Source organism: Fusarium oxysporum, chromosome XII (genome assembly GCF_013085055.1).
Source record: "Fusarium oxysporum Fo47 chromosome XII, complete sequence".
NCBI classification, from domain to species: Eukaryota; Fungi; Ascomycota; class Sordariomycetes; order Hypocreales; family Nectriaceae; genus Fusarium; species Fusarium oxysporum.
Window position 1 is genome coordinate 242,501 of NC_072851.1, and position 24,253 is coordinate 266,753.

The following is a 24,253-nucleotide window of genomic DNA, read 5'->3' on the forward strand; positions in this document are numbered from 1 at the left end:
AAAAGATAGAAAGAACTTAAAATTCTTCCCTATTTATAATTTATCTTAAGATAAGCTAAGAATACTTAGAGAATAAATAAATAATATACTATAAAAAGGATATATTAAACTATTAAAATCCTTAGTAGGATATATAGTTATATTTATATTAAAACCTAATTTAAATAAACTTAGATTTATAATAAATTATTAATAACTTAATAAGATTATAAAGAAAGATAGGATATTATTACTACTTATTACTAAGCTTAAAGACTGCCTATTTAGTAAGAAATAGTTTATAGCCCTTAATCTTAAATCTGCTTATAATCTTATTTAAATTAAAAAAGGCAATAAATAAAAAATAGCCTTTTAAATAAAATATAAACTATTTAAATATTTAGTTATGCCTTTTAGGTTAACTAATATACCTGCAGTATTTTAATATATAATTATAAATATACTTTAAGAGCACCTTAATATCTTTATAGTTTACTACCTAGATAATATTTTTATCTTCTCTAATATAGAAAAACAGTATATAAAATATATCTATAAGGTTTTAAAAGTACTATAAGATACTAATATACTTATTAAACCTACTAAAAGTTACTTTTACTAGTCTTAAGTAATATACTTAGGATATAAAATCTTATATAATAAAATTAAGATAAATAGATAAAAGATTATAATAGTTATTAAATAGAAAGTTCTAATATTAATAAAAAAAAACCTAATCCTTCTTAGGATTTACTAATTATTACTAATAATTTATTAAAGACTTTAATAAAATTACTATCTTACTTATAGAAATTACTAAAAAGGATAAATAATTCTAATAAAATAATAAAGTATAAAAAGCTTTTAAAAAACTTAAAATAATAATTACTAGTAAACCTATCTTAATTATATTTAACCCTAACTGGCAAGTTAAACTTAAAACTAATACTTCTAACTTTACCTTAGGAGGATAAATAAAATAATAAGATAATAATAATATATTATACCTTATTACTTTCTATTCTTATAAGATATATAGAGTAGAACTTAATTATCCTATCTATAATAAAGAATTCCTAGCTATTATTAACTATTTTAAAGAATTTAAATACTATCTTAGAGGAAGTAAATATCTAGTAAAAGTATTTACTAATTATAAGAATATAGCTTACTTTATAACTATATAAAAGCTAAACTAATAATAACTATACTATACTAAATATCTATATAAATTTAACTTTACTATAGTATATTATAAAGAAACTAATAATAAATATATAAATACTATTAGCTAATAACCTGATTTTAATATAAGAACTATTAAAACTAAAGAATAACTCTTAGAGATTAACTCTAAGGGAGAATATTAGTTTACTTAACTAGTTAAGATAATTGCAAGAATAATAAAAAGACTAAGACCCTTACTAGAATATTAAAGCTTATTATATTATAATAGCAAATAAGACTTTATTAACTGGCTTAGAGGATTATATTATAACTAAAATAGTAATATAACCTACTTTAAAGGAAAAATTAAAATCCCTGATAATTATATAACTATGATTTTTAACTATTATTATAACCTAGTCCCTTATAATAAAGACTATAAGAAAACATAAGACTAAATAAAAGATATCTATAATGGCATTACCCTAGAATACTATATATAGAATCTAATAGAAAATTACAAGAAATACAACCCTATTAAAACCATCGCCTTAACCTGCAAAGGAATAATAAAAAAAGAAAAACAATACTATATCAGATTCAAGAAATACATCTCTATGCAATAACTAAAAGAATACCACTAAGATATATATAAAAAACCCAAAGAAGCCAGCGCAAATTATCTCTCTTAGTATTTTAGATCAGGATAAGATAAACAAATCAGATAAATTATAGATAAATACTCAATCTGCAAACAAAAACCACAGGGATAGAAATACCTAATACAATCTCTTACAGACTAAGATAAGCAAGAAAAAGTAAAATAAGAATTTATCTACGAAATCTATGTATACCTATTATATAAACACCAAGGAGTTAAAAAAATAATAAAATAACTTTAAGAACTAGGCTACTGCTATTTTAAAAAGGGATAAGTTAAAAAGGTTATAAAATAATGCAATTTATATATAAAAATAAAGGCATAAAGATATAAACCTTATAGATAATTATAACCCTTACTAGTAGTATAATAACCTTAGAACTTAATTATAATAGACTTTATAACTAAACTACCTTTATTAGAAAAACCCTTAATTAGAATCTTTTATAATAGTATTATAGTTATTATTAACTAATTTATAAAATTCTCTTACTACCTACCCTATAGAGAATTAATAGATATAAAAAAACTTTCCTATGTTTTTTACTAATATATTATTAGTATATATAGGTTACTTATAGAAATCCTTTCTAATAGAGGATTAATATTTATAATAATATTTTAGTAATTACTTATAGTATAACTTAGATTAAATTACTAACTTATAATAGTGTTTTAACCTTAAGTTAATAAATAAACTAAATAAATAAATTAAGTATTTAAATAATACTTATAGTATTATATTAACTATAAATAGAATAATTAGGTTAAGAAACTACTAATAGCCTAACTTACTTATAATATTATATATAATAAAAGCATAATATAATAGTTAGGTTTCTAAACAGGTAAACTAATCCATACTAGGTTTATATTTATAGATAATATAAGGCATAATACTAAGTAATATAAAGTATTATATCTCTTAATAATTAAGTAATATATATTAGGCTTATTAATATAAAGATACTTTATTAATAGCTAGTAAGCTAAGTCCTATCTATTACTAAATAAATATATATATATACTGCGAGATATATAAGTTAAATATAGTTAGTTTAACTCTATCTGTCTTCCTTTGTTATATAAGTTAAATAATATATATTTAACTTATTATAGGGTAGGTAGCTGTTAATTAGGAAGAAGAAGTAGGGTACTTATTTATATATATTAGAATGCATTAGGTTATAATATAATTTCTCCTCTCTCTAAGGTCTTATCCTTAAGGCCTATAAGTAACTAAGCATAAATTTATAGGTATAACCTAAACTTACTCCTATAAATATTTTTCTATACTAATAATATATCTAGCTATATTTCTAAGCGCATTAACTATCCTAAAGTGGCTTCTAAATATTATAAAGATATTTCTAACTTAATCTATAAATTTAGTTTTAAGATACCTTATTATTCTGCCTATTTTTATACTAACTATCCCTAGTGCATAATTTTAGAGGGCAAATAGCAGTATAATTTTTATATCTCTAAGAAGTATACTAACTATAACTTTAGCAGTATAACTTCTTAAGCTTATATATCTATCCTAAGGATTTTCTCTCCTTATCTATCTCTTACTAATTTCTTATAGTTATAAGGGTATTATATAAAAAGGATTATATTAATAAGCAGAAGGAGCAGGCTAAGGCTAACCTCTAGGAGGCCCTTACCTATCTCTAGCGCTTATATTACTAGGAAAAGTATTTATATAAAAAGGCTACTAAAATAATCTATTATAGTTATAAGGATCTTAATAAATTAGAGGCATTAGAAAATTAAGAATTAGTTAATTATTAAGCTATAAAATCCTCTGCTTTAAATAATATTTAGTTATTAGAAAATTATAGTATTATTAATTAGAGTGCTATATTAGATTCTTTTTTCCTTAGGGCTAATAGAAGTTCTTTAGAAGTTATTAGGCATTAGTAAGGTATTTTAGTAGTTCTTATATATTTTTACTTTCTAGGTAGTTTTTTTATTTAACTAGGTATATTATTTATCTATTAATCTTTTATATATTCTTAATTTCCTCTGCTTTATAGACTTCTAGTCCTTTTACTTCTATTAGTTTATTATTTATCCTAACTTATATTATATTTTCTGCTAATTTAAGTAGTAAAATATAAAAGATTAAATAAAGCCTAACTTTTAATAGTAGGTCTAATTTATAGTTATTCTTTAAGACCTTCTTAATAATTTTATAAGGCCTAATATACTTAAAGTTAAATTTATAACTTAGTTATTTTATAATAATATTTTTTATAGATAGGTATATTATATCTCCCTCTAAAAAGGTAAGACCTCTTACTCTCTTAGGGTTATAGTATTATTATATCTATTTTCTTATAAATTCTAGTTCTATTTAGAGTTTATTATGCAGATTCTTTAAATTATTACTTTTAATAATTACTATAGGGTTAATAGTTTTAGGTTTTTATATATTATAATATATATCTAATATAAATCTAAAATTAGTATAAGCTAGTATAAGCTTTATGCTTTTATTATAGGTAGTATTATATATTAATTAGGTATATAATAGTTTTTTAACCTAGTTATTTTATTTATAATTAATATAATACTAAAGGTATTATTTTAGCACTTAGTTTATTTATTCTATCTATCTATCTACTTAAGGTCTAAATATTATAATAAGTTAGTAATTTAATCCTAGTAGTGCTATAAGTACTTACTAAAATTTAGCTATAAATATAAATCCTCTATCTAATAGGATTTCTATTAGTAACCTATATATACTAATAATATTTCTATAAAAGATATAAGTAAGTTCTTTTATATTTATTACCTCCTTATAGGGTAGGTAATATAAGAACTTTATAAGTTAATTTACTATAATTATAATACTATTATAGAAGATTCTAATTAAGGGTTCTTTTAATAGGGGTAGCTTAGTTATAAAATCTATTATAATTAAATCCTATAGTTATTATACTATTAGTAGTAGCTATAATTTCCTATATAATTTATATTATTATAACTTGGTTTTTATACAGAGGTTATATTATTTAATTATTTTCTTTACTTTCTTTCTTAAAACCTTATAGCCTTATTATAATAGTCTTTTAAAGGTCTTAGTAATACCTTAGTATTTATTTAGTAGATATATATAGAATTCTTAGATAAACTCTTATAGGTCTCCTAGGATTTTTTTAATCTTTTTTACTTCTATTTATCCTAATATTTATATTTACTAGGTAAATTAGTATTTTCCCTTATTATTTTTTTTTAATACTTATTCTTTTGCCTTAGTAATATTAGTATTATAATCTAGTTATTAATTAATTATATCTACTTTTTTATTTTTAAATCCTTTATAGTAAATAATTATAAAATTAAACTTATATAGATATTTTATATAATATAATTATTATTAATTAAGTTTATATATTATAGTAAAGTATAAAATATTCTAGTAGTTAGTATAAACCTTAACTTAGTGCTTATTGCCTATTAAGTAATATCTAAACTCTTTAAAATAGTTAATAATTACTAAGAATTCCTTATTATAAATTAGGTAATTAAGTTCTGCTTTATATAACTTATATAAATAGAAAGTAATAGGATGTAATTTTCCTATATTATTTTATTAACTAATTTATCCTCTTAGTGTAAAATCTAATAAGTCTATTTTTAGTTTAATCTCTTTATTTAGATTAAATATTACTAATATAGGTTTACTAAGGATTAATTATTTAAGCCTATTAAAGGCTTTTTATACCTTATTATTCTAAGTAAAGGGCTTATCCTTCTTTATAAGTTTTATTAAGGGGTTTATAATCTTATTAAAGTCCTTAATAAATTATCTATAGTAATTAGTAAAGCCTAAGAAGGCTTATATTTCCTTAATATTACTAGGTACTTTCTATTTTATTACTATAAATACTTTCTTTTTCTCTATTTAAATTTCTCTAGGTATAATAATATATCCTAAGAAATCTACCTTTATAATATAAAAATAACTTTTCTCTGGTTTAATTAATAGCTTAGTATCTTATAGTATTTTTAAAATCTTATAGATATATTTCTTATATTCTTTTTTATTATCTAAGAAGATTAGGATATTATCTAGGTAATAGATTATAAAGATATTAAGGTATTATTAAAGTATATTATTAATTATCTGCTGAAATATTATAGGTATATTAGTAGGACTAAATAGTATTACTATATATTTAAAAAGCCTAAATCTGGTTTTAAATGCTATTTTCTATTTATCTCCTTTCTTAATATAAATTAGATTATATACTCCCTTTAGGTCTAAAGCAGTAAAGATTTTTTTGCCTTATAACTAATTCTTAAGCTTTATAATAAGTAGAAGTAAGGTTTAGTCCTTAATAGTTTTTATATTAATTAGTTAGTAGTTAATAATAGGTCTATCTTTTTTATTTTTTTTTAATATAAAGAATATAAATAATACTAAAAATAAGCTAGATTCCCTAATATAGCCCTTTATTAATATTTTATTAATATATTTCTTTTATACTTATAGCTCTCTTTTATTAAGTAGATATAGCTTTTAAAATAATAAGTTATTATCTATAAGATTAATTTTATAGTCTTATTAATTATATTTAAGGACTTCTATCTTTAATTCTTCTTTAAATAGTTTATTATATATCTAATATTCTTTTAGAATATTCTTAAGTTAATCCTAGCTTATTAAAGGTCTTTCCTCTTTTTATAGGTCTTATTATTAGAGAATACCTAGGATTTCTATTTTATTTCTCTAGCCTTTCTTATACTTATATTATACTTCTTTTAGAGGTAGTAAAATCTTTATTTTATACTAGTTTATACTTTCTCTTTTAGTTATAAATTAAGATCTCTTCTTACTTATTATAATTATTTTATTATTACTATTAAGGTCACTAGGGAAAATAATCTAGCTAGTCCTCTAGTTAATATATAGGTTTTACTATTTAAGCTAGTTTATACTAAGTAGAATATCTATATTCTCTCCTAAAGGTATAATATTAAAGCTTATCCTTTAATTCTTTCCTCTAATATAGACCTTAAGGTAATTAATCTCTTAATTTATAATACTATTATTATAATTAAAGTATTATCCTTCTGTATTTATAAGTTAATATAATAGTTACTTCTTTCTCTATAGTAATCCTAGCTTTATAATTATTCTTAGGTTAATAAAGTTCTTCTTTGCTTTACTATTAATTTATATATTTAGCTATCTTCCTTTAATCTAAGCTTATAATACTAGGCGATTAGGTTTATTATCTTATATGGCTCTTAAAGTACTTATAGGTATAGGTCTTATTTATCCTTATTTAGTGCTTTTTTATAGCTTTATTATTATAGGAAGTATACTTCTTTTTCTAAGGTATTCTTATAAGTTTATTTATAGTTACTATTTATACTTTCTTTACTATTAGTATAATCTTTAATAAATTTATTATTAAATAGCTATTATTAGAAGTATATTTTTAGTTCCTTATATTATTCTTTAGATATCTTTAGATATACTTTATATTTTTTAGATTTTATTATTTATTTATTATATAATACTTTAATATTTTTAAGGTATAGCTAGTAGTATCTTTCTAGATTTATATATTCTTTAATATAATTTATTTTACTTAGTTCTTATTATTCTTTTATAAGTCCTAACTTATATTTATATTATTATTATTATACTTTCTTTTATTTATTTATAAGCTTTCCTCTAGTATTATAGGGTTTTTTAAAGAATTTATTTATTACTTTTAGTTTATTATTTAATATTATATCTTCTAAATTAATATTATTAATTAATACCTAATTAGATCTTTTACTAAGGTTAATAGGTTTAAAGGTATTTCCTTATTTTATATATTCTTTTAAGGTTAAGGCTTTAAGTTCTTTTTTAACTTTTATAATCTCTAGTATTATTTATTTAATTTCTTTATAGAGGTTCTTATTTCTTTAGATCTTATAATAATATAATATATAAAACTATAATTCTACTACTCTAAGATTTTTATATTATAAATATATTAGGTATCTTTTTATTTTAGTTACTAAATAAGGCTTATTATTTAATATACTAGGAATTATTATAAGGAAATAATTATTATCTTCCTTATTTTATTTATATTCCTTATATTAATAATATTTATATAAGAGCTATAATAATTCTTTATATTCTAAGTATATAAGAAATATCCTTATATTATCCTTAATATTAAACTTAGGTTCCTTATAGAGTAGATTTATAGTATTATTTATATACTATATATATATATTTAGAGGTATAAGTTTATTAATCTTATTATATTCTCTGGCTCCCTAGATATACTTATCTTTAGGTAAGGCCTATATTTTACTGCCTATTTTATTAAATAGTTATTTATAAGGTTATTACTATTTTTATTTTAGGTATTTATCTTATTTATAGAGGTATTATATAGTTTCTTATATTATTCTTCCTTTATATCCTATATAATAGGATTATTAATAGTTATAGGTATAAGTCTTTACTCCTACCTCTTATTCCTTCTAGAATACCTACTTAGTATCTTATAAGATAACTCTAACTAGGATATTATTAATTTACTAAAATACTTTAGGTTACTTACCCTTATTAGGGGTAATTTCTTTCCCTTATAAATCTTTAAGGTATTCTCTGGTTTCTTACTCTAAGAGTTTTTATTCTCTTATTATACCTAGGGTTTTATTTATATTATATTTCCTTTATATATATTATTATTAAAATACTTCTTTTACTTCCTGCTTTTTTTATTTATTTTCTTTTTTTCTTCTAAGGTATTAAATATAAAATTTTACTTTTTCTTCCTTTTAGTATTTTAGGTCTTCTTATTTTTTCTTATAATATTTATTTATCTTTATCTAATATAGTAATAAAATTTAGGGTATATTTCTAGTCTTTATATTTTCCTCTATTAGGAATTTATCTTATAGTTCTTAGATTAAGCTATCTAAGTAAAGGTTTTATTTTATTATTACTTTACTTTCTTTATATAAGGCTATTATATTATAGAGGCTTTATATTATACCTAATATCTAGGTTTATATAGCTATCTAGGGGTCTTATTTATTAATTACTCCTAGTATATACTTACCTTAATTAGGGTCTCTAGGTTTCTTAGGTTCTAAATATCTATTAGTAATATATTTAAATTAGTTATAATTATAATATTTAACTTTAGATATATTATAAGGTTTTCTATTATTATCTTATTATATAGCCCTAAGGATTATAGGTCTAGGCTTAGTATTATATTAAGTATTAATATATTATTTATATCCTTAGTTAGTATTTTATTATTTTATATTTTACTAAGGGTTATATAATCCTTTATATTTTTCTATTTATTTTTCTTTATATTATTTATATTACTAATTATTAATTTCTATAATAATACTAATAAGTTTATTTAAATTCTTAGGTTTAGGCCTAATATTTATTATAGTATTTTTAACTTTAGACTTAAGTCTTAAGTATACTTATATTATATAGGCTTCTTTGCCCTAGTTTAACTTAGCTGCCTAGTAGTAGTATTTAGCTAAGTAATTTATAGCTAATCCTCTTTATTTAAGTTACTAAATCTTTATCTCTGCTATTTATTTTTTATTTATAATTCTAAAGGTATTTCTAAGTTTAGACTTAAAATATTTATATTTCTTATAGATATATTTAATTATTTACTTTTATTTATTTAATAAGTTATTAATATAATTATAGATAATAGGTTTTATTATTTATAGTATTTTATCTTTAAGGAATCTTATTTTATATTAGACTTATAGTTCTTTAATAGTAAACTAAATTAGGTAATATATCTAATAGCTCTAGAGGCTAATAAGAAATTCTTATGATTTATTAGTATTACTATTAAATAAATTAGGCTAATAAGGTCTAAGGATCTCTCTAGGGTTTTTTCTAATAATAATAAAAGCTATAATATATTTAATATATTCCTTATATAGCTTCTAATTATTCTTAGCTATCTTTCTAAGTAAATCTACTATCTTAGTAAGATTAGCTATCTTTTTTTCTAAGGCCTTAATCCTATTTTATATAATCTTAGTATTATTTTTAGTATTATTTAAAAGGGTATTATATTATTTTCCTAGGTTATAAAGTCTCTTCTTAAGTTTCTTAACTTTATCCTTATAGGAGTTTAAATAGATAGGAAGACTTTATATCTTATCTTTCTTATCTGTTTTTATTAGGACCTCTTATAGTTCTTCTGCAAGGGGTTATAATTCCTTAGGGGGGGTAATATACTAGGTATATCCTGCAGTTAAAGGGCAGTTTAAAGTAGTAGGTGCTATTATATAGATATTACTTAGTATTTATATAATATAATCTAAATAAGAGCTATTAATATATAATAGTTAGGTTTCTAAATAGGTAAACTAGTTTATACTAGGTTTATATTTATAAATAATATAAGGTATAATACTAAGTAATATAAAGTATTATATCTCTTAATAATTAAGTAATATATATTAGGCTTATTAATATAAAAATATTTTATTAATAGCTAATAAGCTAAGTCCTATTTATTACTAAATAAATATATATATATACTATAAGATATATAAGTTAAATATAGTTAGTTTAACTCTATTTATCTTTCTTTATTATATAAGTTAAATAATATATATTTAACTTACTATAGGGTAAGTAGCTATTAATTAGAAAGAAGAAGTAGGGCACTTATTTATATGCGTTAGAATGTATTAGGTTATAATATATAAAGCTTATACTAGCTTATATTAATTTTAGATCTATATTAAATATATATTATAATATATAATAAGAAAAATTAATTAATCTAGCTGTTATACTTAAAAGTAATAACCTTAAAAACCTATATAAAGAAATAAAAATAGAACTTAAATTTATTAGAAAATACATAAAGAATTATTATAACCTAAAATAGTTAAAGAGACTAACCTTTTTAGAGGGAGATATAATTTACCTAGCTATAAAAAACATTAAAATAAATTAATTAACTTATAAATTAGACTATAAATTTATTAGACCTTATAAGGTATTATAAAAAATTTCAGAAAATAATTATAAACTAGATTTATTACTAAAGATTAGGCTTTATTTAGTCTTTTATGTTTTACTACTCGAATTAGCAGCAGATATAATATAAGTTAAGATAAATAATAAACCATAAGAAATTTTAAGACTAGAAGTCTATAAAGCAGAAGTAATTAGGAAGACCTATATAAGAGATAGTTAAAGGGAATATCTTATAAAATAAAAAAACTACCTAGAAAATAAAAATACATAGGAACCTCTAAAATACCTTATTAATGCCTAATAACTCCTAAAGAACTTTTATTAACCCTAGAACTCCTTAAAGGCCTGATATTATTAAACTTATTACTAAGGCCTAAAGATGCCTAGTTAATATTATTAGGAATACCTAATAATTAAAGATTATTAACTACCTATTCCTTATAAGACTGCAAAGCAGGAAGAATATTATCTTCCTTATCTAACTCTTATATCCCCTGCTTAAATAGCTTAGTATCTTATTTTTTTATCTTCTTCTTAATCTTATAAATCTATTATAAATAACTTACTGCCTTAGCTAGAGAGGATTATAATTCTATAAGCTCCTTATAAAAAATTAACACCTTATTACTTACCTCTTCCTTCTAAGCTTTTAATTTTTCTTATTAATTTATTAAATAATTTACTACTAAGATTAATATATATTAAGAAAAAGAGATAAAGCATATATATAAGTAGATATAATATAAATATTATTATAAAAATGACCTTAATAAATATACTTAAGATAATAACTAGACTTTTTAATATTATTAAAATAATATTCTTTCTTATTTTTAAAATAATATATATATAGTATTATAGCAGGAAGATTATTCTTAATTATAAAATAATAAAATAAAGTATAATCCTTAGTTATATTCCTTCTCTTAGATATCTTATTATTAGACCTAAATAATAACTTAATTACCTCTTATAAAATAATTAATTTCTTAGACTTCTTAAATAAATATTTATTATATAACCTAATATTATATTAGTATCCTAGGAAAATTAATATAGGTTTAAGTTATAACTTACTAAGATAAGATTAGCCTAATAGGTAATATATAAGTCTTAAGGATAAGACCTAATAAAGGGGAGATATTATATTATAACCCTGCAGTTATATTATATATACCCTATATTTTTTAACTTATTATTAGATAATCCAGAATAATCACACTCTTAACTATAATTACTTATAAAGGATTATAAAGTATATTATAATCCCTTTTCTAGGATTATAACTATAACTATAATTACCTAAAGAATTACTCTAATATATAGAATATATTTATTTATACTTTTATAGATTCTAGCTTACTAGCTATTAATAAAACTTCTTTATATTAATTAAGCCTAATATGCATTAAATCTACTATTAAGAGATGTGACACTTCGATAAGCTTAGCATCACGCCCTATGCAATCTGCCAACAATAAACCTAGCACGGCTTAGTTTATCCACAGTTGGAAACCAACCGTCACATTTAGGCTATTAATAGAGGCGCAGCATATACGTAGGCAAACTGGCGAATTACAACCCCTGTCAGTATTGGCGGGCGCAGCGTCATAATTGTTCGAGCTTCTCCTCTCCTTCCAGGCAACCACGTCTGTAGTCTATTTCAACTTCTTCGTCAGCACCATCGGAACTACCTAGTTGCAATCAATTTAAAACAAATATTAGGCATACCCACTGGAAACCTGAAGCAGCAAGATGAGCAGCCACCAGACTTCAATTCTTCCAGGCTACTCAACTCAGCAACGCCTTTCCCAGAACCCGACTATGAGTCTCCCAACTCCCAAAATACCTGACGGTATCAAACATGGGCATACTTCTCCTTACCATGGACACCCTGAATCGGTCATCTTGAAGCCTACTTCTTCGCAAGCGCTACCCTTCAGGTCTGTGCGACCCGTCCAAGATGGCGATGGCGCAACCAGTTCCTACTTTGAGCACTCGGACGCCAAGCGAATTAATACCGATCTTGTCTTTACTGCGGCTCTCAAGAAGCAATACCCTGAGCTCACCCTTGTTGTGGTCCCACAGTACAGCGACATGGGCAGCTCTTGCAACTTGCTGGCTTTCGCAGGCGCTGGCTATGCTACCGTGACTCCAATCCAAGACAAGGGCGACCTGCCATCGTCGCTCGAATGGACGGTTTACTTGCCGCCCGCCCGTCGAATGGATGGCAATAAAGGATACTTGGGCGAGGCGCCCATCTTCGGCAAATTCCTCTACCAATGGGAGGGTGAGGAATTTATTGTCTATCTGGCCGATGGTCGGGATGGGTCGGAATCCTACCCACAACTTAAGAACTACTATATCCTCACGGCTGATGTCCACAAAGCTGATCAACTTGTTCTCACCGTCGGGTCATGGGCAAGCGACCTGCATAATGAAGTTTGGGTCTTCGATCAGGGCTTTTTCCACAAAGATCGCGAGCTGTGGGAGAGCGCGCAGAAATCAACATGGGAATCAGTCATCCTAGACGAGGATATGAAGAAGTCGCTCATAAATGACCACATCTCCTTCTTCGAGTCGAGGCAGACATACGCAAGTCTCGGCGTGCCATGGAAGCGAGGAATCATCTACCATGGCCCCCCTGGGAACGGAAAGACTATCAGCATTAAGGCTGCGATGCATATGCTGGCTGATAGAACCCCTCCCATTCCCACCGTCTATGTGCGTAGCCTAGAGTCGTGGAATGGGCCCCAGGGCGCTCTTTACATGATCTTTCAGAAGGCTAGGGAGTTTGCGCCCTGCTACTTGGTGTTCGAAGATATTGATTCTCTCGTCACACCCGACGTGAGGAGCTACTTCTTGAACGAGGTTGACGGCCTAAAGCGGAACGATGGCATATTTATCATCGCCAGCACTAACCATTTGGAACTCCTAGACCCAGGAATCGCAGTAAGTGTTTTAACCCTGGCATATAACTGCCCGCTAATAACTTAGAAACGTCCATCTCGGTTCGACCGAAAGTATTACTTTCCCGACCCAAACATTGACCAACGAGAGGCATATTGCCGATTTTGGCGGAAGAAGCTTAAACCCAACAAAGACATCGAGTTCCCAGACAAGTTGTGCAGGGCCATCGCTGAGATCACGGACAAATTCAGCTTTGCCTACATCCAGGAGGCGTTTGTGGCAACACTGTTAGCCATCGCTCGGCGGTCAAAGACCAAGCCAACAGTCGGAGGCTCTGAAGAGGCTTGGGTGTTAGTTAGCGATGACTTTGGGGATGCCCTAGCCTCAGATAAAGGTGACCTAGACAGACTGGAGCTCTGGGTCGAAATAAAAAAGCAGATCAAGATCCTTCGCGAAGGCATAGAAGAAGAAAGTAAAGCATTCTAGTGGCCAAATGCGACAGGCAGGAGGTGGTAGGAAGAAGGTAAGGCAGGGTAGAAGGTCTTGAAAGGGAAACTTTTTGTTCTTATATTTTTTTCATATTTTATACTTTAAGCTCCACACTGCCATAGTTTGTGCGCATCACGCTATCTCTGACTAGCTGAAACAACGATGTGGGTGGACAGAAGAAGACGAAGCCTTGATGAACAATAGAGGCCACGAATAGAACATGAGCTGTCAAAGTTATCGCAATTACTATTACGACAAGATAAATAGTAGTTAATCTGATTATATACACGACTGCTCTGCAGATCCATCCAATCTCTTGATACATATCAATTCCATTGATGCTAGCCCGTGCTTCCACAAAGGGCCTATTGAGAACGTCACCACTATTATATCATAGGTCAATTCACCTATTCTATATCTTACAATTTACCTTTTCCCGGAGTCATAGAAAGGTTACCCTTCCTGCAGTCAGATTTATTTAAAAACAACGTATATATTATATAGCTATTTAATTAGATAATTAAAGCTCTTTTTTATAGTGTTTTTGCTCAAAACTTCTGAATGCCATTCCCAATTGATCAGACCGTTACGTAATAGGCCAAGTTCAGAAGTCGAATGGGATGCTGTACCGCTATCATAGCCTACGCTATCCATAAGACCAAGATTGACACTAATAACAGTGCAATGAAGACAATGACAAGGGGTGTCTACAGTAGTGCAGTATAGGTCGGGAAATCGCAATGCAATCTAAGTCATATTGCCAAGATCGCACGCTTGCAAGGCTATGCTTTTCAAGTGGCGACCTAAAGCGAATACAGGAACGGCCAAAAGCAGACGTTGAAGGCTGGCTGAGCTAAAACAAACTCGATTCTCGGGCATCCCCAGATTTGGCCAAGATACATAGGCCCTTACTCTCCTATCAGGCTGTGGTTGAGGTCTTGCTAAATCTCCAAGGCTTAATCTTCCTCTCGAAAAGCTCATCGACCTCAGCTGCAGTTCGTCTAGTGCATGTTAGTACACAGTGCTCTGTATACTGTTTTATGTTCTGTTACTTACCCTGATGTATCGGGAAGTAGAAGCCATGTGCCCACAAGGAAGGGCAGTCCGACACCAGCGTAGAACCAGCCAGTCTTGAAACCCCAGTTCCACTTATTGGCGTTGACCATATATGGAGTGAGCACATTCATGATGACTCCAGCAACACAAGTGCACGCAGCGCCAAAGCCAGCTGTGTAGGGTCGAAGACGTAGAGAAGAGATCTCGGCTATGAAGCCCCAACCAGCAGCACCGTTGGAGATCATTCCAACATCTAGAGAATGTTAGTGTCACAGATTATGAGCTTAGGTACATGGGAAGACTTACTCCAGAGGCATACAAAGAGAACAAAGATGTTTTTAGTCACCGTGGTCGTCGGGATCAGACCAAGGATTCCAATGACTACACAAGACGTCCATGTAAGCGTCGTGGCGTAGCATGAGATACGGCGTCGTCCAATCTTGTCAGCTACCAAAACGACGATCAACAGCGTGGTAATGTTGATGGAAGACGTGATGCATTTGATCGTAAAAGGATCAGCCAGACCGGCTTGTTGAAAGAAGTAGGTTCCAAAGGTCGCAAAAAGGGTAAGGCCAATGAATTGCTGTGTCATATTGGGCCATAGCGAGATGACAGTTCGAAGGCCATCGACTCCGCGAAAGATGGCATACCAATGCTCCTTCTTCTGCTGAGCTGCAACCTCTCTCTCGTGTTCAAAAGTCTGCACGAGGATCTGATACTGATGCTCTTCATCATAGTCGACGACGCCGCGGTTGAGTCTTAGCAGCTGCTTCTTAGCACGATCTTCGTTGCCACGACTGACGCACCAAGCGGGTGACTCTGGGAGGAAGACGTAAATGACACACATGATACCGATTTGAGCCCATTGGGTATAAATTGGTGTCAGCCAGATGTTGGGGTTCTTGCGGTTCAGCAGCTGCAGGGCGATGTAGGCGAAAAAGGATCCAATGGTCCACCAGAGACTGTAGCACATGAGAAGACCTCCGCGGATACGGGTAGGGGCACACTCGGAGATATAGACCGGCAGAGTCGACTGAAGAGATCCGACTCCGATGCCCGCGAGGAGCTTAGCGACGAGCCAAACTGGCCAGTGCCTAGCTAGAGACTCGCACAAGACGCTGCTGACAAGGATAGTCCAATAGGTCCACATTGCAGTCTTACGGCCATATCTATCGGACAGGAAGGGAATCGTCGTCATGCCGATGATCTGACCGACAGACATGATGGAGCTCCAGCCAGCTAGAATAGGAGAAGTAAGGTATTCGACTCCGTCGGCGTTGGTCGCAGTCGCAAATTGATGAACGAAGCCCTTGTTAGCAATGATACTGCCGTTGATGCTGGTTCAAGTTAATAATCATGCACATGTAGTTAAGAGAGGCGAAATACACATACCCGATCTGATATCCATCCGTAGCAGCACTGAAAGCAGCTGTGAAGCAATAGGCCGTAGCAACTTTGAAGAGCTTGACGGTTTCCCACAAGCTGAGTGACTCGTATCCCGAAGAGAGGACTCCTGTCTCGATCTTGACCTCGGATGCTTTGAAGGCTTGCTCGACGTGGAATTCGCCAACCTCATCATCGAGTTTGGAGTTGTCAACTCCTTGCTTGGACTTGATAGAAGACATGACAGCTGTTGATGATGAGGCAATGCAACTATTGCTGATGAAAGGTGATGGTGGTCAAAGTTGGAGATGAGTGATGTAGATCAGGAAGCTGTCGGGTGCATGCCTTTAAGTATTCTCTCCAGATCCGAAAGTATGGATCTAATGTTTTCCCCATGGGGTTGTCGTGAGGACTTTGCACGAGATGTCGGGGAGGATAACCGGGGTCAAGGCCACCCACTGGAGTCTCTTCCTTGAGTCTCGTGGCAGGTGACAGAACGATGTGGGGTATGGGTAACCTCAATAGGATCATGACCATGAAAGATACTGCATCTCTGGTTAAGACTTTAGCCGTCTGGAACAGTTCAACTATTGATGATGTAAAGGCTTGAATGCGCTGAATGCACGATCAAATGGGTTGCAATGATTTTCCTACTGGATCTTACTGTGAAACTAGTGCAGAATTGTTAAGCTTTTGCTCAGTGGCGGCTCTAGACCTCTGATGCTGTCGAAATTTGGGACTAACCTCGGGGACGCTCCCCGGAAGGTAGACTCTGATTGGGCTTTGTTGATTGGCTGAGCAGGTTCCGTACGAACGGGGAGCCTCCCCGATCGCCAATCAGATCCAGAAACATCAGCGGCAACTCAATCTCCAGAACCATTGCAGTGGAATCTTTCGTCAATCTCGGTTTATCTTGGAGCGAAAATTATTGCTTTCGGGCTTTTTCAATTATCGGTTTACATTGAACGATTATCCTCCTGTTTGCTTCGTCCAGGTGCGCTGCCTATCTACCAGTTTCTGAAGACGATATGCAGGAAACAAACAGCTCCGAGCCTACAGCAACCATGGCTCAAACCTTTGAACGCATCGCGAACAACTTACAGCCCAAAATTCATCGATGCGCCCGGGCTCCGCAGAGGATAGTTGAATTCGAGAAAGCCAGACCGTCTTTCTTCGGCGTCAAGGCTTGCGCTGTTGACCATGACATCAACGACCTCTCTTGGGGAAAAGGGTCCGACTTTATCCTCGATTTCGGCATCCATATGGTCGGATATCTTTCATTCCACTTGGACTACGTCGGGCAAAACATGGACGCGCCATGTCGGCTCCGTCTCACCTTTGGCGAGTCGCCACTTGATGTGACAATGGATATGAACAATGTGAACACCTGGATCAGCACCGCTTGGCTTCCCGACGAGGTCATCAATATCGACATATGCCCGCAGACAATAAGTCTTCCCCGTCGATACTCCTTCCGATACTTGCGCCTTCAGATCATTGATACGTCTCCCAAGTTCAAGGTGTCGTTCTCGAATGTACAATGCGAATCAGTCAGCGCCGTCAGTCAAGGCCATCAGATCGATGCGGTTGAGTTTCCAGATCCCCTTCTGCAGGACATCGACCACGTTTGTATTTCCACGCTGAGAGATTGCATGCAGACTGTATTTGAAGATGGCCCAAGGAGAGATAGAAGGCTTTGGATTGGAGATCTTCGTCTCCAAGCTCTAGCAAACTACAGCACATTTCGGGATTTAGATCTTGTCAAGAGATGTATTTTCCAGTTTGCAGCAGTCCGACGTGAGGACGGCTCGTTGCCAGCGTGCATCTTTGAAAAGCCCACGTTGACAGCTTCGACAGACTACATCGCCGACTACGATGCTCTATTTGCCGCTATTGTGTATGACTATGTTGAGGCTTCTGGGGATATGGAGACTGGGCTTCTACTTTGGGAGACTGTTCTCGACTGTCCAAAGCGACTACTGAGCAACCTCAATTCCACATCCTATGTTTTCGAGGCCGAGCGCAGCAAGCATCACATCTTTCTCGACTGGGCAAAGGGTCTCGATAAGAGCGCGGGAGCTCACGGGGTATTACTTTATTGCCTGAAGGTTACGAACAAGCTCGCCGTGCGCCTGAACCAGCAGCCTCCCTACAACGAACTAATTCTCAAAATGACATACGCTGCAAACTCATTCCTAAAAGACGGTATTTTTGTGTCTGGGCAAGCTCAGCAAGTCAGCTATGCCTCCGCCGCATGGCTCGTTCTATGCGGAGCCTTTCCTCCAGAAATCGCTCGCAAAGCCTTCCTCGCCACTCTTGCACACCCAAATGCCGTGAAGCCACTAACGCCTTACCTATGGCACCACGTTTGCGACGCTCTCGCGATGCTGGGATGCTACAATGAATGCGTTGATCTTATCAAGTCTTACTGGGGCGGTATGGTGGAGGCAGGGGCAGACACGTTCTGGGAATGTTATGATGCGCAGGATTGTATGGCTAGTCCATATGGGGATGTACGGAATAACAGTTGGTGCCATGCTTGGAGCTGTACGCCGACATACCTGCTTAGGACGACGCTGCGAGATACGGTCAAGGCGAGAGGCGTGGGTAAGGTCACGGTGGATGAGCTAGACCAAAAATGGATCAAGAGGTCTTTGGGTGATTCTGTAGCATAATGTATCGTAAGCTGGGAGTTAAGAACACATCGATGACTTGTGATGGATTTTGAATAGCCCGAATGGGGCTTAGCCTGCTTGTTCTTGAATGTCAATGAGAGTCAATGGCATGACCAGTATGTCTTAATCGAACACGCGTGAAGCCTGGTGAACAATGCCGAGCATTTAAAAAGCCTTTCTATATGGCTTGATAAAGAAAGGTAATAAAGAATAGAGACTCCTTAAATTCAAGTATTAGGCCAGATACCTACCCTGGAATATTGATCCAAGGTGCTGATATAGGGTAGGTCCGTGCATAAGTGAGAAATGAATGACACCGACTAACCTAAAATTACAGCGCTAGGCCGAGCTGGACTAGCACGCCCCAGCTTTTGGCTGAGCCTGCACTTAATTTATTCATAAACCCTGCACACGGTCGGGGAGGACCCGAACCTCTTACTCTGCTCGATACCCTCTCTTCTTTCTTCCATAATGCAGTCTCAAGCCCACAACCAAGACGATGCTTCAACGGAGACAAACCGCACAAACAAGAGAACTCGCCTTGACCCACAGCCAAATGCAACGGGCAGAGACCGATCCTCGGGCGCCCAGCCAACCCGGAGACGGGTTGCCGTAGCATGCAAAGTGTGCCGTTCCAGGAAGACGAAGTGCGACAGCCGCTGGCCGGTTTGCAGCTACTGTGAGAAGAGCAACTCTGAGTGCCGATACGATACTGTAGACTCGGCAGATCGGCCCTTGTACGTTTTTCTTTTTCCTTTTCTTGACTCCATGAACTGACCAGGATCTCTTTCGGCTGAAGAAGTCATGATTTGGGCATGCAGATCTTGGAGGCCGTCCGAGACTTATCACAAGTTGTGAAAGAACAACGCTCACCGGACCTATCCGATACGCCCTCTCATACCCAACATGTAATACAGCCAACAAGACATAGTGAAGCTGACTCCCTGGTCAACTTAACTGCTACACCACAGTCCATTCCAGCTCCCGAAGGTCACGTTGAAAGATTCTCAGAAGGACTCGATAGGATCCTGACATGGAATGTGTTTCCACAAGAAATCGACCCTATCCCCGTCGATGACGGGAGCTTGATGGCTATGCCCGACGAGCTCCCTCCAATAAGTTTCCCAGAGCTAAAGAGGTTGCAGAAATGTTATCTCAGTACTGTCCACAGCGTCAACCCCATTCTAGACGTCGCTGTTCTCGACCAGTATGTTACAAAAGTCTCCGAAAACGGCCTGGACTGGACGACGCAGACATGCCTTGTTGCCCTTGTATGCGCCATCGGCGCATTGTGTCACGACCCGCATATCGAAACACCAAAGAGCCATAATAGTTGGGATGTTGACCAAACCACGGATATTGCTTATAGGTACTGGAGCGTCGCGTGTAAACGGCTTGGGAGAGCAATGAGTCACAATACGTTGGAATCAGCCCAGTGTTTGTGTTTGGCAGGGTAAGATGCTTTGGTGCAGAGGACATACCTCTTATAGTTCTCGAATCTATACGGAGGCAAGCAAACTGACGTGGGTTGCAGCATCTGGTTTATGTGTAATCTACAACCACTCGAGGCCTGGAGGTATTTTACGATGGCGGGAAACTCCTGTTATTCTGCAATATGGGCCAGGTAAGACATCACGGATTAACAATGCCGATTTCAATACTTACACAGCTCATAGACAATCTACCATGCCTTCCTGGCCACAGAATTCCCCTTCCAGTCCACAAGCAATCAAGCAAAGCATTTTCTACACCGCATATAAATCAGAAGTGTACGTGAGAAGCTCTGTCAGTATGTCCTATTACTAATATAGGTGGTCGCACATAGCGAGATTCGCTACGAGATACCCAGCTTGCCTGGTTCGATGCTGGAACACATCGAGGATCGCCTCACGTTTCCGTCACCGCCAGCAGCGAATTGCCTGTTCGACGAGACTATAGCTTGGTACTACTTCCTCGCAGACATCGCCGCCCGACATTTGATCAACCGCATCGTCGACGCCAAGGTCGAGATCTCCGGGTGCCCCAGTGAAGTGCAAGCCAGGACTTTACTCCGATCATACGAGGTTTTCGGCTCACAGCTGCAAGACTGGTATCTGTCCCTACCGCCAGAGATATCGTTCCCGCCGCCGGATGCAACCATCTCCCCCGAGTCGAATATCTATAAAAGAATCCTTCGTTCGCGGTATCTCTTTATCAAGGAGCTTCTGTGTCGGCCGTTCGTACGACTGTGTCTCAACTACGACCTTGAACTCCCCAGCGCTCTGGATGATGAGATAGTCAGTATAGCCTCCCTGGGCCTCCAGTATTGCGCTTGGCGACTAAAGGCTGTGGATCGAATGAACAAGCTCGATCATGGACTGTGGATATGGATTCGAAATAGCACAGCTTGCTCTATGATACTGATTGGTGCTGCTCGGAGCCTCCAGTTCCACTCTGTCACTGCATCTAAGCGACTAGTACTTCCTCAAGACTGGCGTGAGATTGTTGTTTCTTTCTTACATGGGCTTGAGAAGTATTCTCACGAGACAAGAGGCGGCGTAGCTGCATGCTATCGACTTGTGACATGGGGTCTTGACGGGTTTCAACTAAGCTCACCGGATATCATTTGACAAGATAAATAGACAACACAGTATTTCATTCTTGTAACTCGAAGGAACTTAGTCTAGCTGATACTTTGCCCCGATTCTTAGGCGCTCCCCATATCTATAAGATATAACAATCATGCTGATCATAGCCAACGATACACCCGCAAGCAATGTATTCCCCCATCCCTGGCCGATGGCATCAAACATCTTTGGACCAGCGAGAGGCAAAAGCGCACCTCCAATACTTCTAAGTACAGTGTTCGCCGCAGTAGCACTAGCAGCATAAGTCGGGAAAGCGTCTACCAAATAAGTGCTCACAGAAGTAAACACTGTGATCATCCCAAACCCAATCATAAACGTGCCAATGACAGGCACAAACCAAAAGACTCCATACTCTGTTGTCCATCCATATACCAAAAGCCCGATTGGAATTATCGCACTGCACGGTATCATGAGGGGGAGACGGTACTCGGGTTTGAGTTCGCCGCCTCGGGCCATTCTTCTCAGGATTGGATCTGAGACCATGCCGAAGAGTATAAGTCCGACAATCTGACCGCATCCGAAGCCGAGATAGATAAGACCGACGTTGGTGACTATGCCATATTTCGTTTTGAAGGTTTCGGAGACCGTCGTGAATAAAAGGTATAGAGTTCCGTAGGCGATTGCGGTCAGGAATGAGAGGCCGAAGATAATTGGCGAGAAGAAAAGCATCTTCAATGGGCGGGCCAGGCTTCTCTTGATGAGTTGGCTGTGCGGCGTTGCGACTGGAAAGTCTTCGGTGTCACGCTCCTTTTGCAATTTCCTGAGTTTCTTTCTCTGAAGGGTTGGAGCGTGAGTCTCTTTTTGGACGAAGGCGCAGATAACAAGCACAGCCCCAGTCTGGAACAACATATCAGTACATGCAGGATACAGAACCGTCAGAAACGAATCTCCCTACCATTATAATAAGCAGCCAAAAGTTCCATCTCCAACCCAGACCTCTCGAGACATACGCACCCACAGCAGGCCCGAGACTCGGACCCAGCAACACAGGCATATTCCAAATAGCCATCGCGCGACCGCGCTCCTCCTGAGAGAAACAGTCTGCAACGCTCGCAGGTCCAATAGTCAACGGACACGCGCCGGCCAGTCCCGTCAGGAGACGGAAGATTATAAGCATAGGCATGTTGATGGACAGAGCGCATGCGATGTTTGTAAGGAGGAAGACGATCATGCAGATGCGGTATACGGGGAGTCGTCCGTAGATCTCGCTTAGCGGGGCGAGGAAGAGAGGACCGAAGGCGTAGCCTAGGAGGTAGATTGATACCATGAATGAACCTATGTTGGGATTCGTTTCGTGCATTTCATCCATGATGGGTTGGATTGCTGGTGCGATCATGGACGATGCAAAAGGGCTGTTGTGATAGGTAGGGTCAGCGATATGAGGTAGACTTCGGCACTTCGATCAGGGCACGCACGTTAAGAGTGTCAGAATAGATACTATCATGATATTGATCCATCTTTTCGACTTTGGCCAATTCAATGGCATATCTGGGTCATCCGGGACACTCAAATCCAGACTATCGTTGGGAGGTTGAGGTAAGTCCTCGTGTTTTTCCTTTTCTGCCATGGTTGAGGTTGGAGGGAGGGTATCCCGTGAGGTTGATTCGATGTTGTTGGCCATGTCTACATTGACCACGATGTCGATGGTCAGGGCATAGGCAATGTGAGTCGATGGATAAGAGTCATATATAATCACCCATTGGTATCAATTGATTCTTAAACAGCCCGTGGAGGCAAGCGAAACAAGGGATATGAAGGAAAGAAAAAGGCGAAGCCATTTACTTTGGATGCGTCTAAGCAATCGCCATCGGCATCATGACATTTAAACCCGTCGGCGGAGCTCCCCGATACGAAACCCACTTACGGAGTAAGTTAGGCATATCCTGTCAGCAGGTTGCATACGCTAACAAGGGTTATCCCAGAGCCGAGTCCGAATGTCGTTAGCCTTCCGGGGTGCTGTTCCAGTGGCCCGTTTCTACAGCTCCAGGGTGGTCGTCAAAGAACAAAAGAAGCGGACGCTGCTAAGATGGCGAAATAAAGCACATATCTTGCTAGGTGGGAAGAAATAAACGAATTGTAGTATAGCGTTATATAAATTTGTCATTTATTAGATCTTGCGAATTGGCAAGGAAGTCATTAATCGAGTACCAGTTAGATGACAAATGTAGTATCTAGACGCCTTGCTCTTTGACGAGCTGCAATCTTCATTCATGTTGGTTTCACTGTATTTCCGTGCTTGATGAGACCTGAGTCGGATCCTAGACTTGTAACAAAAGAATAATATCTACTT

General features: G+C 34.2%; 5 protein-coding genes across 5 annotated transcripts; 3 read left to right on the forward strand and 2 right to left on the reverse strand.

Moving 5' to 3' along the window:
• Positions 1-12,479: 12,479 nt before the first annotated feature.
• FOBCDRAFT_192858 (P-loop containing nucleoside triphosphate hydrolase protein) lies at positions 12,480-14,480 on the forward strand. The gene is made up of 2 exons (XM_031193239.3): positions 12,480-13,775; positions 13,821-14,480. The coding sequence occupies exons 1-2, from the start codon at positions 12,579-12,581 to the stop codon at positions 14,217-14,219; spliced, it is 1,596 nt and encodes a 531-aa protein (XP_031029860.3). The 5' UTR covers positions 12,480-12,578; the 3' UTR covers positions 14,220-14,480.
• Positions 14,481-15,141: 661 nt separating this feature from the next.
• On the reverse strand, positions 15,142-16,903 carry FOBCDRAFT_209026 (general substrate transporter; the record flags this gene model as incomplete). The annotated part of the gene is made up of 4 exons (XM_031193240.2): positions 15,142-15,223; positions 15,279-15,531; positions 15,585-16,615; positions 16,671-16,903. The coding sequence occupies 4 exons, from the start codon at positions 16,901-16,903 to the stop codon at positions 15,142-15,144; spliced, it is 1,599 nt and encodes a 532-aa protein (XP_031029861.2).
• Positions 16,904-17,725: 822 nt separating this feature from the next.
• Positions 17,726-19,336, forward strand: FOBCDRAFT_150220 (Six-hairpin glycosidase-like protein; the record flags this gene model as incomplete). Its single annotated transcript, XM_059608334.1, has 1 exon — positions 17,726-19,336. The coding sequence occupies one exon, from the start codon at positions 17,726-17,728 to the stop codon at positions 19,334-19,336; it is 1,611 nt and encodes a 536-aa protein (XP_059468137.1).
• A 471-nt stretch (positions 19,337-19,807) lies between these two features.
• On the forward strand, positions 19,808-21,946 carry FOBCDRAFT_265750 (uncharacterized protein; the record flags this gene model as incomplete). The annotated part of the gene is made up of 5 exons (XM_059611364.1): positions 19,808-20,073; positions 20,136-20,789; positions 20,871-20,960; positions 21,013-21,109; positions 21,148-21,946. 5 exons carry the CDS (start codon positions 19,808-19,810, stop codon positions 21,943-21,945), a joined length of 1,905 nt encoding a protein of 634 aa, XP_059468138.1.
• A 47-nt stretch (positions 21,947-21,993) lies between these two features.
• FOBCDRAFT_149909 (major facilitator superfamily domain-containing protein) lies at positions 21,994-23,584 on the reverse strand (the record flags this gene model as incomplete). The annotated part of the gene is made up of 3 exons (XM_059608328.1): positions 21,994-22,800; positions 22,922-23,315; positions 23,379-23,584. 3 exons carry the CDS (start codon positions 23,582-23,584, stop codon positions 21,994-21,996), a joined length of 1,407 nt encoding a protein of 468 aa, XP_059466336.1.
• Between the last annotated feature and the right edge of the window lie 669 nt (positions 23,585-24,253).

Coding starts and splice junctions, on each gene's coding strand:
- FOBCDRAFT_192858 (XM_031193239.3), top strand. CDS start 12,579: ATGAGCAGCCACCAGACTTCAATTCTTCCAGGCTACTCAACTCAGCAA. Junction 13,776..13,820: donor TCCTAGACCCAGGAATCGCA/GTAAGTGTTTTA, acceptor CTAATAACTTAG/AAACGTCCATCTCGGTTCGA.